The sequence below is a fragment of the Crocodylus porosus genome, unplaced genomic scaffold (assembly GCF_001723895.1).
Source record: "Crocodylus porosus isolate Cpor-Errol unplaced genomic scaffold, CroPor_comp1, whole genome shotgun sequence".
Lineage (NCBI taxonomy): Eukaryota > Metazoa > Chordata > Crocodylia > Crocodylidae > Crocodylus > Crocodylus porosus.
Genome location: NW_017728947.1, coordinates 10470707 through 10488397, shown reverse-complemented (window position 1 = coordinate 10488397; position 17691 = coordinate 10470707). Strand labels below are relative to the sequence as shown.

The following is a 17691-nucleotide window of genomic DNA, read 5'->3' as shown; positions in this document are numbered from 1 at the left end:
TAGTTTTTGGCTTCACAGTTAATTCATTAGTATCTCTACCACACCCTATCGTGCTCTCTGGCTTACCTGCTAGCTACAAACATTTTTTTTACCTTGGGCTAATGAAAAGTATGTATCCACCTTTTTTTTTTTTTTTAAGTCATATATTCCTGTTTTGGTTCATAATTTAGCAACCCAAAAATCATCTAATCTCTGTCTGGTCAAATCCTGGTGTATCATATTACCATTATTCTGAGAACAAAAGTAAATACCCCACAGTTAGGGAACACATTGTTGACACCTCACACTAAGAGCAGAGCAAAGGTAGGGGTTATTTTTCCCCCTTGAGGAAAGTGAGCACTCATTTTGGCATGGACTGATTTTAATTTTTAATTACAGAAGGTACATATTTTCCCCCTCTAATTTTCTCAGTGCGAGATGAATCAAGAAGCTTCTCAGTAGCTGTCTTGGCAAGAAATCAGTCAACTTGTTGTAGCAATTTTTTTCAAATTTGTTTCTGGATTTGGAATGCTTGCGTGAGGACCCATTCTTTTTAAATTTGTACAAAGGAAGACAAAACATGTTGAAACAGGTCTGCATTAGGTACCAGCATGTGCTGGCCTTTGATAACAAGGGAGTCAGATGAATGCCTAAAGAAGAAAATCTGAACAATCCTTGCTTTGCAAACTGATCTCTTCAATCTCTCTGCTTTGTTGATTGTCTGTTTACATTCCACTGCTATTGTTTATATATAAATTGGTGTTTACAAGCCATACAAAAGTTTGCCCAACTTTTGTTTCACTTGTCAGATTGGGCAACATTTCTGAATGAATGAAGGCAGCACAGAATTGTACCACACTGTTTTGGAATTAAACCAAGTGAATGTCTCTTAGTCCATCTTGGCTATAGCAATGAAGCTCAAAGGATCTTATTCACAGGAGGCAGGGCCTTGCTTTTCAGATGAAGACTTGGTGGGTAGGGAGGCAAAAAACCCTAGAAACCCTTTGACTTCTAAAACTCATTCAGGAAGCCATACATTGGTTCCACTTGATCTTCCTTAGGCACCTAGAGTTAGTGGAATTTTAATCACTTTGGGACTAAAACTTAAGAATTGTAAAGCCATCTAACAGGAAGTTGGAAACTGACATTTGTGCACTTTCCTTTGTAATAAACTACCTAAGAAGAGCAGGCAGCTGCCTCTACTCAACTTCATCCTAGCTTTACTAGTTTGCATGAAGGTTACAAAGCTGATGCCTCCCCTTGCTGAGTGTGTACAGGGTAAGTTTTGTTTTTGTGCAAAAATATTTGGATTGATCAGGCTGTTAACAGCAATAGTCTATGGAGTTGCTAGAAAGAGTCTGTCCCATCTAAAGACACCTGTTCAACTCCTTGTGCTTTTCTCTGAAGCAGTGATCACCCAGCAGTTCCATATTGGGGTCATAATGCATCGGCAAATGAGGTTACACAGGAAAGTGTTTGCTTACAGTAAAACATTTAGTAGAAATCCCTGCTGAAACATTTCAGCTGGCTACTCCTAGTTCCAGCTGTTGCACTGCGTTTTAGAACATATGAATTGTTATAGCAATTCCTCAGGTTACTGATTCTTGGTTCCAACCAGGACAAGGCAAACGGGGAACACAAGGATTTTAACGGAGTCTTATGGAATTTCCACTAGAAGCGATATACATAATAGGATTGTTTTAAGCATCTCTTTCATACAGAGACACTCAGCCAGCTCACTAAACTGTAATCTGCCTTGATATGATACATACTTTCTATCTTCATCTGCCAACAGTAACAGCAGCTTACTTAGAATACAGCACTACATTTTACAAATTAGAACTGCAGCAACATTAAGACAAGACTACTGAAAAAAAATGTTTCAACAACTGGAAATAGTAATGATGTGAGTCAATCAATCCCAGTAGACTTGAAAGGATGTCAGTCATTTACATTAGCTATACATGTCCTCTGAGAAGCTTATGCTTGGTTTCCCAACAAATGTTACATATGGTGTGAGCCTTTTGAAGTTCAGTCTGTCAACAACAGGCCTAATTACCCCTCATTTCTATCAGCCAAAGCATTTCCATTGATTGCAGTGGTACTAGTATCAGTTCACCCCACAGTAGCTAAGAGGAGAATCAGGCCAAAGGTGCATCTACATTTTCCATTGTTTTTTGCCACTCAGACGGGAATGAAATAACAATTCTTATTTTCATAATTCTCTATATTACCAAGATGCCACATCCCTACAAATATAAAACACCCTTTAATTTAAGATGACCCCCAGTTTTATGACTTTACTGGGTGATTTATATTTTTTTTCTTAAATTGAAAGATACATTTATGGTGCATACATGAATGTTTTGCCTTTTTTAACTTGAATTTAAGATACAGGTCATTTTTATAGGAAATGCTTTATTTTTAAAAGTATCTTATATTAGAAGGAATACAGCAATGAAACTAGAAAAGCTGAATTTAGTGTAAATAGCAGGATCACCCAGATAGGCAGAGAGAAGTAATTTCTCAATAATTCTAGTCATGATCAATCTCAGATTTAGACATGAGATAAAAGTGAGACTAACACTGCACTGGCAATCAAGCACAAGAGCAGAGTTCACCCTTTGTCTCAGTTCAGTCCCAAACTGTCTGAAGTTCCTAAAGTTGGCACCTTCTACAACTTAAAATGAACTGTAATGATACACAACAATATTTTCAGAAGATACTATCCAGTAGAAGTTATTCCTGGCCTTTTAATCCACAGCCACAGAGAGTGCAGAAAAAGTAATTTAGCATCTAGTCAATGTATTCAAAAGATATGTCAGCTTGTTGCATAGCTTTCAATACTCAGTCATGCAGAAGATGGTTTGGCACAACTGCTTAGAGAATAGCCTGAATCCTGCATCCCGCTAATCCACATCCTTGGCCTTTCCCAATTTGCACTGCCTATTCCTTCTCCAGGATCATGGAATTTCCAGGGGGTAACACCTTGACAGACTGCAAAATGGAAGGAACTAAACTCTCCTTCACACAACCCCATGTACTGGATAAAAAATGACTATCCCACTAGGACAAGCCACTTGATGAGACTTTCTGATTACTTCTACGATGATCCAATCCTGTAATATTCCCACTAGCCTGACTGTATCGGGTGGTCAAGGCAAGTCGAATATCTTGTTCTGCCCAGGAGAAGAGAAAGAACTGCCTAGCATCTGTTATTTATCAGCAGGGATTCTGGGTTTTTTCTGATAAAAAATTCCCCAATTTTTGGATTAAAAAAATAACCCAAAATCCACATTTTTCCATGATCAAAATGAAACACCACTAATATATAGGGACCTATATTAGCAGTGTTTCATTTTGATCATGGAAAAATGAGGATTTTGAATTACTTTTTTAAATCTGAAAATTGGGAATTTTTTTATCAGAGAAAACCAGGATTCCTAACAATGAATAATAGGGCTGTGTGAAGCTTCAGGTGCTGATTCAATTCAGAGGAGATTCGGCCTGATTTGGTGGCTGAAGCTCCGAATCCAAATCAAATCAAGAGACCAATTAAAAGGTCCAAATTGATTCAAAGCTCTCCAAATCAATTCAGAAAAGATTTGAAGAGCTTCAGCAATTCAGGCAGTCTCTGCTCACTGCCACAGGGAGCTGGACCCGGACTCCATGCTGGTGAATAAGGAGCAGAAGAAGGGGGGCTGGAGGACGGGGAAAGGACCATGGGGGCACCCCTGCCAGGCCCCATCTCCTGCCTGCTCCCCCAGCTCTCCTGAACACCCTCCAACCCCTGGCTACTATCCCAGGCCCCTCCCTGCATGGCTGCCCCACCTGCCCCAGCTCTTTAAAAAAAGCCCCTACTCACTAGCTGCTGCCAGGTGGGGGGGGTGATCCCCACTGCCCCCCACCATGTGGGGGGCTCTGCCATGAGCCCCTGACCCCCACCTGCTGTTCCAGCCCCCCCATGCAGCCCCGCCCACCCCAGCTCCTAGCCCTTACAACACAAAACAAAATAAAAAACCCCACACTCACCAGTCACTGCAGCAGCCTCAGGGATTCTGGGGGCTCATGGCAGAGCACCCCTCCATGCAGCAGGGGGCAGTGGGGGCCAGCGGGATGGCCCCAGCCTGGTAGCATCCAGTGAATCGGGGCTTTTCTTTCTTTTTTTTTGAAAAGGCTGGGAGCTGGGCAGGCGAGACAGCCATAGGGGGCCTGGGGGAGTGGGCAGGAATTGGGGGCTCATGGTAGAGCCCCCCATGTGGCATGGGACAGCAGGAATTCCACCCCTGCCCCCAGCCTGGCAGGAGCCGGTGAGTGAGGGCTTTTTTTTAAAGAGCCAGGAGCTGGGAAGCCAGGTAGGGCCATTGGGAGCAGGCAGGGGACGGGGTCAATTCAGAGATTTGGCTGATTCAGCAGTGGCCAAATCTCTGAATTAGATTCAGCCAAATTGATTTGAGACAGTGATTTGAATCATGGAATCAAATCACTGTCCCCTGAATCAGTCAAATCCAAAGCAAATACTAGCCACTTTGCACAGGCCTAATGAATAACATAAATCCACATTTTTCCATGATCAAAATGAAACATCATTAATATAAATTTATATCTATATATTATCTAGATATATCTATATATTAGTGGTGTTTCATTCTGATTACGTTAAAATGTGATTTTGGATTACTTAATTTAATCCAAAAATTGGGGATTTTTTTTAATCAGAGAAAACCATGATCCTGTTCATAAGTTCCAAGAGCAAAAATAGTGGACACCATTAAATGGTCAACATAATTCTCTTACTCTGCTTAGAAAACAAAATAACTATGGTAACTCTGTGGCATCTCTTAGCAAACAGCTGCCATTGTGAACATCCCATCGGAATAAAGTGAAACCTCCACAGCAAGATATTCTGGAAGGTTCAAGTAACTGCAGGTCAGTAGTCGCAACAGTAATTTGAGCTGCACAGCACCCTAAAGTTTTAATTAATCCAGTATACAGTATAAATACTGAAATACGTATAAAAAATTAATTAGGTGATCTATGCAGCTCTGATTTCTCAATTAGTACTTACCATGCCGGAAAATTATATTACACCACTTTGAGATACACAAGGAAGCATGGGACTTCATTTTGTATGTATTTATTACTTGTGATCACTGCTTGTTAGTTTTTGCCTGGTTCATCTCCCAGAGTTCCAACACACGGAAAGAAAAGCCAGCAAGGCTGCAGTTACCATATACCATTGCTGCAAGCAGAAAGGAGCTTTCTTCCTAACAGATTTTTTATAGAGACTCAAACTTGTACATTCTGTAGGGCCTCCCCAATATATTCTAGATAAAGAGTCTCACTGGGTTTTGCTTGCTCCAGTGTTTCTTTCCTCTTTTCCCCTCCCATTAAAGGGAATTATCTGGACCACTGCTTTTTTGTTTTTTTTTTTTTTTGGGGGGGGGGGGTGGAGGGGAGAAGGGAGAAGTTAATAGGTGTTTTCCTTAGTGGGCCAGGGGGGAATGGAGGGGGTGCAATCTGGGGACAGACTTTCAAAGGTGCTCAGCATACCCAGCAGCTCCTCTTAGCTTACCCTTTTGTATTTTCCAAATGAAAAAAGAAAGTACAGTCAATATTGCTTAGAATTAGAAGAGCTAAAAATGTAAAAGGAACTTGAGAGGAAAAATATTAATACTGAAAGATGCATCCATTTCTTCTGAAATTAGATTAATAGCCCTGGAAATGAAAGTTTTCTATTTATTTATACAAGGGGAAGAATACAAGTAGTACGGGAACAAACTTCCTTCAAGTCCCTGAGTCATGATGCTGAGGAACCCTATCTAAGAAAGAGAGTGTAAGAGTGTAAGTTCATCTCTTATTTCCATTAATTTCTTATCCTCTGTACTGCGATTGCCAAAAGCAGGGACTAATCAATATCAACTGTGGTAGTGGGGTTTTTTTTATGATGAGATTTGTCCAAGACAAACTACTAAAAGAGCCAACTACTTTGGCAATACATGCTATGAAATTTAATAAATACATTGAAATATAAATATAGTCATTTGCCACAAGCCACTGAAAAAGTCCAATCATAGTGACTTCTGGTCTCTAACAAGCTTAGCTGGATTCAAACCAGTTACTAGGGAATAGTGCCATGTCTCATTAGCAATGTTCTGAGACTCCCTGAACTCCAGTTTTGACCATTTCTGTATTATTTAAACATTTGTTATACAGACCTTTTTTCTTCATTCAAAATAGCCTGAAGCCACATCACCTGGCATTGTGGAAGATGACAGGTTCACAAGAAAAGCAGCGTGGAGTTAAGTTCTGCATTTGGATGGCAATTCTAAAGAACACATTGGGGTGGCAGCAAGCTGTGTGTACTATTCCCTCCAAGTCTGTACTCCCCCAATTCACTTGGCTAGCCTGATGAGCAAAGTGCTGTTTGATGTGTCAACTTTCAGGTGGGAAGTAAAACCAAGTTCCTGGTTATCAGTGGTGCTTGCACTCCCAATTCAGGGAATCACTGCTTATCAGAAAGGATCAAATCAACGGGACTAAAGCACATGCTTTGGTCATTTTATACATCATGGCCCATAAGAGAAATGATGTCAACCCTGGACAAACTCCAAGTCTGATAATTATATTATGCTTCCTTGTGACTTCCAGAGACTTCAGCTGGAAAAGATACTCTTCGTTTCCCATCCTCAAATGTTGTACTGCTGTGTATGATTAAACAGTTTGATGCCACCCAGAGCTGCATTTCAGAAGTGGATAAACTGTTCTCGGTGTACAGACTGTGCATCAGTTTGCTAAATTCAAAAAGCATTTTGGGATTCTTGAGGTCGAAAAGCACAATATAAAAGATGATTATCAAAAGGAAGAATCCCTCTAGAATAAAGAGATAGAATGGAAGGGGACAAACAAAAATGCTTGCTGAAACCCTATCTGGTCCTATTTCACCAAATAGTTAAGTTAACTTGCTTGAAGAGATTTTCAGTTCAACCTGGCTGTGCTTTAATATGCTGTTTATATTTTACATTATGAGGCTTTTTCTTTGGATTTGATCCCATCCCTGCTAAAGTCAACCGCAAAAGTCCAACTAACTTCAGTGGAAACAGGATCAGCGCTTTACTTTGTACATTTTGTGTTTAATATCCAAAGAAACTGTTATGCTCAGGTTTTGTGGTTATTAGTTATCAGGTTAATATGCTAAAGACGGCTTGACAGGGAATTTTATTAATGAGCAAAATAAGGTTACTGCTTCTGGGCTGAGGTCACTTACAAAGAACGTACAAATGAAAATAAGGTTGACTTGTATTTACTTAACTATCTTCCTGCATTGAATTCCTTTGGCAACATGTCTTTAAACATTTAAAACCCTGTTTACAAGGAGGCTCTGAAAGTAGCTTCAAACCATTATATCCCTAATTGAATTCCCCAGGAGTCCAGTAAACTCAGAGGAATAAAGAAAGAAATCATAACATTTGCTAAATCATCTCAAAACATATTTCACTGCAAGGTTATGTGACCTGTTACAAGTATGAATGCTGATTGGGATTGAATTTCTGAAACCTTTTTATTCACATTGAAATCAAACAGAAAGTTGCCTATTTGAAGCATGATAATTAAATTATACCTGCTTTTGCTTTTATCACTAATTAAGGCTAAGAATTTTTGCACAAAAGATGAGAATGTATACTATACATGCTGCAGATAAGACACATAAGAAAAGATATGTACATTTTGTATAAAGAAACAGGGTGTGCCATATGCAAATTGGGAGGCAAGTGGGTCAATAAATACAGAGCAGATGGTTTTGTGGGATATTGAGGTAAACTGATTATGGTGCTCAATACCCAATTTTCCTTATAACCCTTATAAACCCAGAAGTTATTTCTAATGAGACTTACAAAACTTCAAATTATTTTCACTCAGCTAGTCCTTTTGTGTAACATCAGCTATACCAGACAGATCACAAGAGAAGTCACAGCTAATATCTTAACATGTTGAATACCTTCATATCCTTGTCAACTCACCTGGCTTGTAAGTTATTCCTGGGGGGAAGAGGAATCCCTGCTGGGCTGCAGCAGCCGCTGCCAATGTCCGCTGGTCGTGTGGAAAAATTGGGATCATGAGCGGAGGCATGTGACCCTGAACCTGCTAAACAGAAGAGAGCCTCTGATCAGAAATAGCACAAATTTGTCTTGACAGGTATTTCTCCAGCACTGATAGTGTTCTTGTGTTCATACAGTCCCACAGAACCTTCTCCTTAAAGTAATCCTTGCCAATTTCACATTATCACATCAAAGTCCTCACTAACATTGTTTCCCCTTGGTGTCAAAGGTGTAACAGTCTCAGTGAACTCCACTTTCTCCTACTTCTGGCTGATTCCTTTCTTATTATTCCTGGTGCTTCCATTTTACTATATGAAAAAGATATCAACCTTTGTAAATATTCCATAAAGATTCTTTTACAAAATCTGGCATGCATCTTTATTACTTTTTCATATTTTTCTTCTTTGGGTGCTTGGATATTACATTGACAGGCATTTCAGAGTTATCTTCATATCTAAAAACCCATTCTGGCATCCATATATTAACGTCCTTAGGGCAATTTTAATTCTGGGATCTTACACTATTGCATTGTTAGTATATATATACGTATATACCAACAATTCAGGTATGTTATTTCAATATTTCACCACAGTATGCTAAATAGTCTCCTAGACAACACCCTAGCTCTTAAGATTTAAGGCTACAACATCTTGGCTCCCAATTAAACTAATATCCTGTGCCATGCACACCTCTCTGTAACATATAAATTGCTTGTCTGTCTAAGCAGTTTTATAGCTTTATGCACTATCATGTAGCTCTGTAATTATGGAGTTGTATTCAGAGAGCAGTTCAGAATAAATCCTACTATATCAAATTTCATTTGACCTTAATAAACGTATCAAAGAACACAAACATGCAAAAGCAGAAAATTCTTCACCTTATATCAGCACTTGTATTCCACATATGGAATCGTGTCTGTTAAATTCACGTTTTAATTTCCTGGTTTCTTTATTTATGCTATCCACATATCAGAGATACTGGATAGGATCATATGTAGTTTTTTGCCTACCTCCCCTCCACCAAATTACGGAAGGGTTGACAACAGGATTTTTCTGATTAGTAGCAAAGTAAACATCTAACAGTTTATATATCAAAACTAGGAAGTGTAGAAAGGAATTATTTTTCCAGAAGGAAAGAATTTTTGCCCTCTTATCCTACCGTAAATGGGTGGCATTAAATACTATTAAAAAGTTAAACTAAACTTCAAGTGATTTCTTTTCATTTTAATTCCTAAAAACTTTTTTTGGCCAAATCCCATATGTTGACCTATGACATTGTTTAAATAGCGCCAAATTTTCTTGTCATATCCCTGTTCCTTTCACAGCCACTGATGCAGTGCAGAAATGCTACTGTGTATGTCTATGAGGGTTAATTTACCAACAACTCTTCTCTGGGGAAAGCCCTAAGATGTAGGTTAATAAAGGTCAAGCAAAAAATAAACACTTTACAGTATTTTTCTGAATCCATTTCTCAAGAAAATCAACTTATAATAAAAAGGTCTTTGTGCAATTACTGCCATAGCGCTGGGGCGTGAAAAAAACTAGCTTTGGGAAGCTATTTCTTTCATTTTAGCTGAGGTAAGCCTAGTTGTGAATGTTAGCGTATGAGCTCAACTTGGTTAAATTGGAGTCGATCCCCATGTGCCCAATACCAGCCTTAACTTCTGATATAATGGCGTTAAGTTTTATTGTACTTGAATGTAAGTGTGCAACAAGTATAAACAATGTCAGTGTCTGACGGGGAACAACTGGAAGGATTTGAATTCTCTGTGTTTCACAATCATTTGCAGTATTCTTAATCCAACTGATCCCTCCTGGTCATCAACCGCAGGCAGTCCTTCCAGTGGACTGGCACAGTGAAAGAGTGCTGCTATATGTTCAGAATAAAGGAGGACAGAAACCAACTATAGAGCTGTTACACAGCTAACTTCATAGCTGGTTGGCTCTTCTTATAGTTGGATAGTCATTATTATCCTGGAATAATTACTTTGCACGTGTGGCTGGCCTAAATCTATTGCATGATTAACCAGTTAACTGCATAATCTATGTAACGTACCCAAACTCTCTCTTCTACTTGAGGGTCTCAAGGTCCCAGGACAGGCACAAAAGAAATGGGGAAGGTAGGTAGGGAACCAATGCACACATTGATTCAGTGCAGCCACAAAGCAGACTCCATCAGTAGGGCTCTGAAGGAACACCGGGAGGGCATTTAAACTCCTCTCTCTTGAAGGAAATTTCCAAAGAAAGAAAATAACATATTCATTGTTAACAGGAGCGGATCCAAAGGGAGTTCAGCAGCATGGTCATACCTACCCGTTTGGTGAGCTCAGGAGATCTCTCAGCACCAGGTCTGGCTGGAGCCACTGTCTTTAAAGGGCTCTGAAGTCTAAGGGAGTGAGTGCTGCCACCACTACTTGGCCCCTCCTTACCTCTTCCCCCGACTTTAGTGGGCAGGGGGAGAGTCAAGCAGGGCAAACAGCAGCAGCACTCACCCCCTGGGCTCCAGAGCCTAGCAGGGGGTCCAGTCAGTCCCTGTCCCAATTAGCTGGTGAGCTCAGACCTCATGGCTCATGCAGAACTCCCTCAGGAGCCTGTTCTGGCCAGGCAGTGATTGCAGACCTCACTGTACATTCAGGAATAATGAAAGCAGCATGTAACCTGTCTTAGCCCATTTGTGGACCCTGGTAGTTTCTGACAGTTCCCTATCAGTGATATCTAAAGGCTGAGAATGATATCTCATATATTTTATTAACATATCAGTCAGTGACTTGCTGACAAGCTATTTAGGACTTTTTCTAAGGTAGCCAATACAGTAGGTTCTTGGGTGCTTCAAACTTTGGTTGCCCAGCTCAGAACAACCTGTTACCTTAAGCTGAATAACTCAAAACAGAGGCACCAAAGTTCAAAATATTGGCCCTAACTTGCCCATGCGTCAACACCATCAATACCTATCTCACAAGATTTATGTGAAGCCTAACTATAATAAGAAACGTATTCTCCCCTAGTGACTTCACCTAATGATAATTTTCAAACACATATCCGATTCCAAATGCCTGAAAATGATTTTTGAAAATCTCATGTTTCACTAAACAGTTAAAAATATTATCTTTGTATGCTCAGGCTATCCATTGCAATCATTATTTAAAATACATGCCCAAATATTGGGCAATATCTTCAGCTAGCATAAATCAGAATAGCTCCATGACGTCAGTGTGGTTTACATAGTCACATAGACTTTGAAATGTTTGCTTAATTGCCGGAAAACAAAAAATTTTAATACACACCAAATACTATTTTTGAGAAAAATCTAGGGCTTTCCTACATTCATGAATTAGGCTTTTGCTTGGTGTTGAGACATAACTAAACTCCTTAACTTTCTTGGACCTAAATCTAAAGCAATGATTATATTCATTGTTGATTTTGCCAAGAATTATTTTACAAATAAATGTCTTTATTCTCAGCATAAGACCAAATGAATAGCACAGATGAACAAAGATATAGTGGATATACTGTTATAACTAATCCATGAGTTGTTAAAGAAGTAAAATGATTGCCAAAAAGTATGGTATTGACTCTTCATGCCTCACAACTTGATGTGTGTGTGAGTGGGTGCATGTGTGCCTGCATACATGCATCTGTGTGCGTGTGCTGGGGGAGAGGGTTGAATGGTGAACTTCATAAAATCGGCTTCTTGCCCAGAAATTTTAATTGCTAGGATGTTCCTCAGGTCTTTCTGAAAACCAAGACAGCAGCAGATGTATGAAGAACACTTAGACTCTGTCTCTTCCCATTCGTAAAAATAGCGTATTGTTGGATCGACACTTTCCCTTTTGTCTCCTCTGCGCTAAGTTGTTGATGATGCCATTTTTTGCCATCTGCCCCAGAGCTTCATTAAAGATACATGAATGGACTAACTGGCCTGATATCTTGTGAGGAACAGGTGCTATTGTTTGTCCCCAAAGACTTGCACTAAAGATCTGACTCAGAATACTTGAGAAAGAGCATCTGCAGCAGTCAGTCAGAGTAGCTTGGCAGAGACCTTGCTATGTGCTAATATGCAAACAGAGTGACACTCAGGGGGACTCATTTTCTCTTTCATGAAGATTATTTAACTTTTTTGTTACAGGCAATACATGTTTGTATTTGAACAATTGTATCTGTTTAATCCCTTTAACTGAGTGATACAAGTCCTGGATGAGTACCTCAATACTTTCTTTTTGGTATTTTGATAAAAAGAAATCAAAATCTGACATTCTTCATTTTAAAGACTAGCCTTAAATAAGATATTTTTAATCACATTATAATAAGTAAAAGGAAACTGCCTATAAAGGCTGTTCTTTGTTTGAAAGATTTTGAAGTATGTACAGAATATAATAAAAATAGTACAATTTATCAAATAGAAGCAGCTACTAAAGATTAAGGAAATCTTAGCAGATATTATCTAATATCTGTTTAAAGTCTGACAATATTTGGGAATAAGTGATAAAATTCATAGCATAAGGTATAAGTCAGAAAATAACTCTGGAGGAAAGCAACCTTGGATTTGGTACTCCCTTGAATAGTAAGTGCTGGGTAGTGTCTTGATAAGAAGGAGTGATGGGTAGTTACACCTTAGAGACTAACTAAATCAGACTTGCATAAACTTTCAAGAGTCTAAGCTCACTTTGTCAAATGCTGTTTTGCATTTTTCCACTGACAGATTGGAATACCAACCTCATAGGAACCTGGCTGCTACTATCCTAAATGCTTTGTACTATACAAAGAAAGAGGAATCCACAGATTATAAAAGGACTATGGCCATCAATAATAATGATTCAAACAAAAATTCTCTGCTTCTTTGGGACTAGGAACCCTACATACATTACATATATAGTAAAAGTAAAGACTAAGTTGTAAGGTGATTCATGCTCCATGAAAAAATATGCATCAGCAGGTACATATTATACTTAATTTTGCTCAATTTGTTGGCCAAGAACTGGACTAGAAACAGTATTTTGAAGACTTTTGACGTCATCTACCTGTTAGATGATGAAAAATGGTAAAGAATAATGTTCCTATCAGTTCCCCTTTATCTCTACTATCAGCAGGAAGGGTATTTGTCTTCTAAATTAAAACAGCCCTTAATTCTAACAGCACTATAGTCACCAAAAAAAAAAAAAGAGAAGAAAATTCATAGAAATCTATGGCCTCATTTTAAGAAGTCCTTGTTTCCCCTCATTTATCTGAATTTGAAATTCCTATAGTGCATAAGATTCCCTACTGCTGTGAGGCCTCCCAAGCTATAAAATGAAATAAAAAGATTAGCATAACCAGGTATGTCAACCTTAAAGTAACAAACCTTCTACACAACATTCTCCATTTACAGATGTCTCCCTGCTAGGTATACTTCTTTAGTCTTCATGCTTTCCTATACAACCATGCTTGACTAGATCCTCCACCCATAACCTTGCTTCAGGCATGGAGAAGGGCAGAGACATCTCATGCTGATTGCCTTCCCTTCCCAATTTTGAGAAAGCCTTTCTCTGAAGGGAGAGATTCCCCAGATTTGGAGATAAATCTGATAGCTCCTGATTCTTAGTTTCCCCAAGGCTGATGAGGAAACCAAAAAAAATAATAATAATACTGAGTCTCTTTATTATGAGCTGGCTTCTTCCTTTTCACAGTGAAGCCTCCTTTTGGGAGTAGTGTGGAGATACAGACTGGGAAAAGGATCTTCCCCAAAGATCAGGGGTAATGGGGCAGAAGAGGCAGAACTGAAAAGGATAAGGAATTCATACACCTCTATTTGATTGCAGAAACCTTTTATATACGGGACAGCTGACTTCAACTGCCATCCTACCCTTGCAGTAGAATTTCTAACTCCTCAGGTTCAAATTTGCCAAGTTTCCTTCTCTTTGCATGGTTTATTTCAGCAGAGGGGAGAATGAAGTGCCATGGAGGGGGGAGGAAAGAAGGAAGCTAGTAATAATCTTTGTTATATTTCCTTTATTGGTATTCAATTTCCTTTGCTTTTTTATGATAGGCATAAGTTTTAAAGGACACTCCCCTGGTCCAAATGTTAGTTTAAGGCTACGTCTATACATCACGGTGCTTTAATACTTCCTTTTGGACCCTATTAGAAGTATTAAAGCATGGTGCAGCACGGGCGGCATATGGTTAGATTTTGCTGCTACATTGCCACAGCGGCGCTCTGTAACGGGGGAGCATGCTGCTATGGCGATGTAGCTGGCGATAACATGTAGACCCACGTGATCACTATGTCACCATACCACGCCATCTGGCAATGTAGCACATCATTACACCACCGTAGGGCAACATGTAGACAAACCCTAACTGGCTAAAATAACCCAGCATAAATCATTTTGACCATTTTTTCTTATGCCTATAAATGATTGAGCCAACTCTTCAGCTGGTGCAAATCACTGGATCTCTACTGAATTCAGTGGAGTTGCACCAGTGTATGACAGCTATGAATCTGGCCTCTGGAATTTACTGCGACATAACGCTTGTCTGCAATATAGGATTTGTAGTATTTCCTGTACTGGGAACGGGAAATAGAGAAAATATTTCAATGTTTTTGCTACTGTGGAAGGTAAACATCAAGATGGTGCACAGTATTAATGATGAAAATCTCATACAAACCTGAATAATAAATACAAAGTCAGGCTGGAACAAAATTTTTAAAGTATCAGCCTGACCCTCTACCAAATTAATACTGTTTTGAGCTACCCAAATAATTAAAAAGTGTCCTTCCCTTAAAATAAATATATAGTGCTGGTGATTAATTTGTTAAAATGTCCGTAAGTAGTTTGTGAGTGCAAACTGCTTTGCTCTGTTCAAGCAGTCATTACACTTTCAGCCTTTTTAATAGGATGCGTGTTCAAAATTCTCTCCATTTTTATCTATGTAGTTCAATACCCGAGTACATTTCCCCAGGTATTGGTAGTATGCTAAGGAAAAAAATATGCATTTTCATAATTTCCAAAATACATGTTTATATGACTGAACATAATGGCTCCATCTATCAGGCTAACAGAATGCATTTTTAAAACCCTCTTTAGATTTATTCCTATGAAAGGTCTTATTAGCACTAAAGGAGCTGTTAGTACCAATCGTGTAAGTAATACATGTTTTTAAATTTGCTGTGTACTGTATATGTTTATCTAATCTGCATCTGTAAAAATCTGTATATTATAGAAGGAGTCATTTTTTTTTTTTTTGCTGCCATTTCAATTCTCATTTATTCCAGGACTGATATTTTTCTCATATTATATATATATATATATATATATATAAATATATATACACACACACATATATATATGAGAGAGATATATATGGTGGGGGGGAATATCAGTTCTGGAAATTATTTATAAAATTTATTTAAGAAACGAAATGTAACAGTTCGTACGCATTCATCCCTAAACTGCAATAATTTGGTGGTTATGCATGTGACTGAAAATACTGCTTTGAATTTGATCATTTAAACAGGCAGACACTGATCTTTAAATGCTTGGCTATGTGGAAACCAACTGAGCTACTCCCTTGCTGAACTATGTGCTTGCAAGGCTGGTCTTAAGCTTCCTCCATGCATCTCTCCCAGTGACCCATCATCATGAACTGCCATATGAACAATCATCAGATCTTGGTCTACAAACAGTCTGTTCTGTCAGCAGCGGTAATGGGATAAGAAGAAAGGCTTGTTGGGTTTTACATAGTATGCTCTGACTACTTTATGCTTCTCTAGTGATGCAAAATAACTATAAACTTTGTTTAACTGACCAGCCAGAAACAATTTTGTACCTACTCTGTCGCAAACTGATGCAAAGCAATTGGATACAAGGATATCTGGTCCCAGAATTTTCATTTATGACCTTTCCAGAATTTAAATTAGTGTGATTCAACATCAAGCATTCAAACAATGCAAAATTAAAGTATGACTATAGGAGCCAGTACTACAAAACACACGTGCAATGTCTGGCCTGAATAGTCCCATGGAAATAAGCAGGACCTTGAATAAGGAAGAACTACCCCTGAGAAAAGGACTGTGGGAATTTTTTCCTTTTTTTCCTACCAAAAAAGTGACCATGTAACTATGACATTGTGCTCATCATATTTCTAACTGTGCATCATATTTACTGATATAAGTATTTAGGAAAAGACCTAATAATGTGAAAGCATTTAATAGGGAAGTCACTGAAGAAAAAAAAGAAACCCACTACTGAATTTTCAGATGAACCCTAACTGGCATTTATTCTCTATCTGTTCAGTGTTTCATTATGAAATGAAAGGTTAAATCCTAAACACAGGGATGCCCTGGACTGCAAACCTGTAAAGGCTGCAAGCATGATAAAACTCTGAAGCAGCATCACCCTTAATTCTGTATCTGACAGCACAGAGAAAAAGTGTTTTAAAAGTATTATGTATGGTTCTATTTTTATTAGTTTTCTGATGTAGTGCCCTGTTTGTACCCAGCTATGTGGTTATACACTTCCAGGAAATGCAGAAGTCATCTGAAGATGATTTTATAAAGTTAAGAATATGATAAATGGTAATTAAATGTGTTTAAATTGTCTGTGTTTTAAGAAACTCTCACTAGGAGGGAAAGAGAACATCTCTGCTATAAAGAAATAAATAAAACATGTTATGCAAAAGTGAATTTATAGTTCATTTGGAATTAGAGATCTACCACCTTTTCAATCCATACAAATGCATAATCTTGTCAATTAAATATTATTGTTAAGGTCTAGTAGTATGTTAAAATCACTTTAAAGTGCAACTAAGGAAAATTCATGTGTGTTTATTACTCCTTAAGGGTCTATTAGTGGGTATTTTATTCAGATTCGTGTTGTAAAATCTGCATAAACTCAGCATATTGTTATCCCCAAGTGTGCATTTGTTTGGTTAAAGCATAACAGCAAATCTCAATTTCTGCAACTTCTGGAAAAGTCAAGAGAACTAAAACAGTCCTAATTTTAATCAGATACAAACAGTTATCACTACAGAAGTGAAGAGTTGACTATTATGCAAATCATCACAGTTAGTGGTCACCAAGCCATCACAGAAGACTGAGCAAGTCAATTATTTCAGATATTTCCAAAGACTAGTGAAGATGTATGCTTCTCATTTGCACCTTGTCTTATTTTTGTAGAAATATAAAAAATACTGCAGTCTAATGATTGTTGATATTTTTAAGAGAAACTCCATTACTTGGGATCAAATTCAAATATAAACTTTGCCAATATGTTATGACTGGTTTAAGTTTTTTACAGCAATATCAAAACATGCAAAATTTTTAGCTGCATTAAAAACTCCTCTTGATAAAACAATCCAGCCATTCATACTGGCATCTCAGCCTTATTCCCATGGATCCTTTCAGTCACAGGGTTCCTATTCTGGCAAAAGCCATCTATTTGTTATTAACACCAAGTTAAATTCATCACTAGGCAGGTTTGGAATACGCAGGATGAGAAATCATCTTATTGTACATAAATGCATGTAACGTACCACCCTTTGTTAACTCAAACCAACTGTTCTAAAAGAGGTGGAAGAGAAAACCTATTATGATGCATCTGAACACCCCTCACCTCCCACCCCCACTACAGAGAAAAGGT

The 17691-nt window shown here is 38.4% G+C and overlaps 1 protein-coding gene across 7 annotated transcripts in view; it reads right to left on the bottom strand.

Annotated features, from left to right (window-relative positions):
* The window catches only part of SOX6 (SRY-box 6), a 528512-nt gene that overhangs the window by 150706 nt on the left and 360115 nt on the right, over window positions 1–17691 (bottom strand). For 5 of the 7 annotated variants that reach the window (XM_019551786.1, XM_019551785.1, XM_019551787.1 and 2 more), the window contains one exon: window positions 8001–8124. In XM_019551786.1, coding sequence (XP_019407331.1) covers window positions 8001–8124 — 124 coding nt within the window. The remainder of the gene's footprint in view (window positions 1–8000; window positions 8125–17691) is intronic. The other 2 variants (XM_019551782.1, XM_019551784.1) reach the window with 1 other exon arrangement.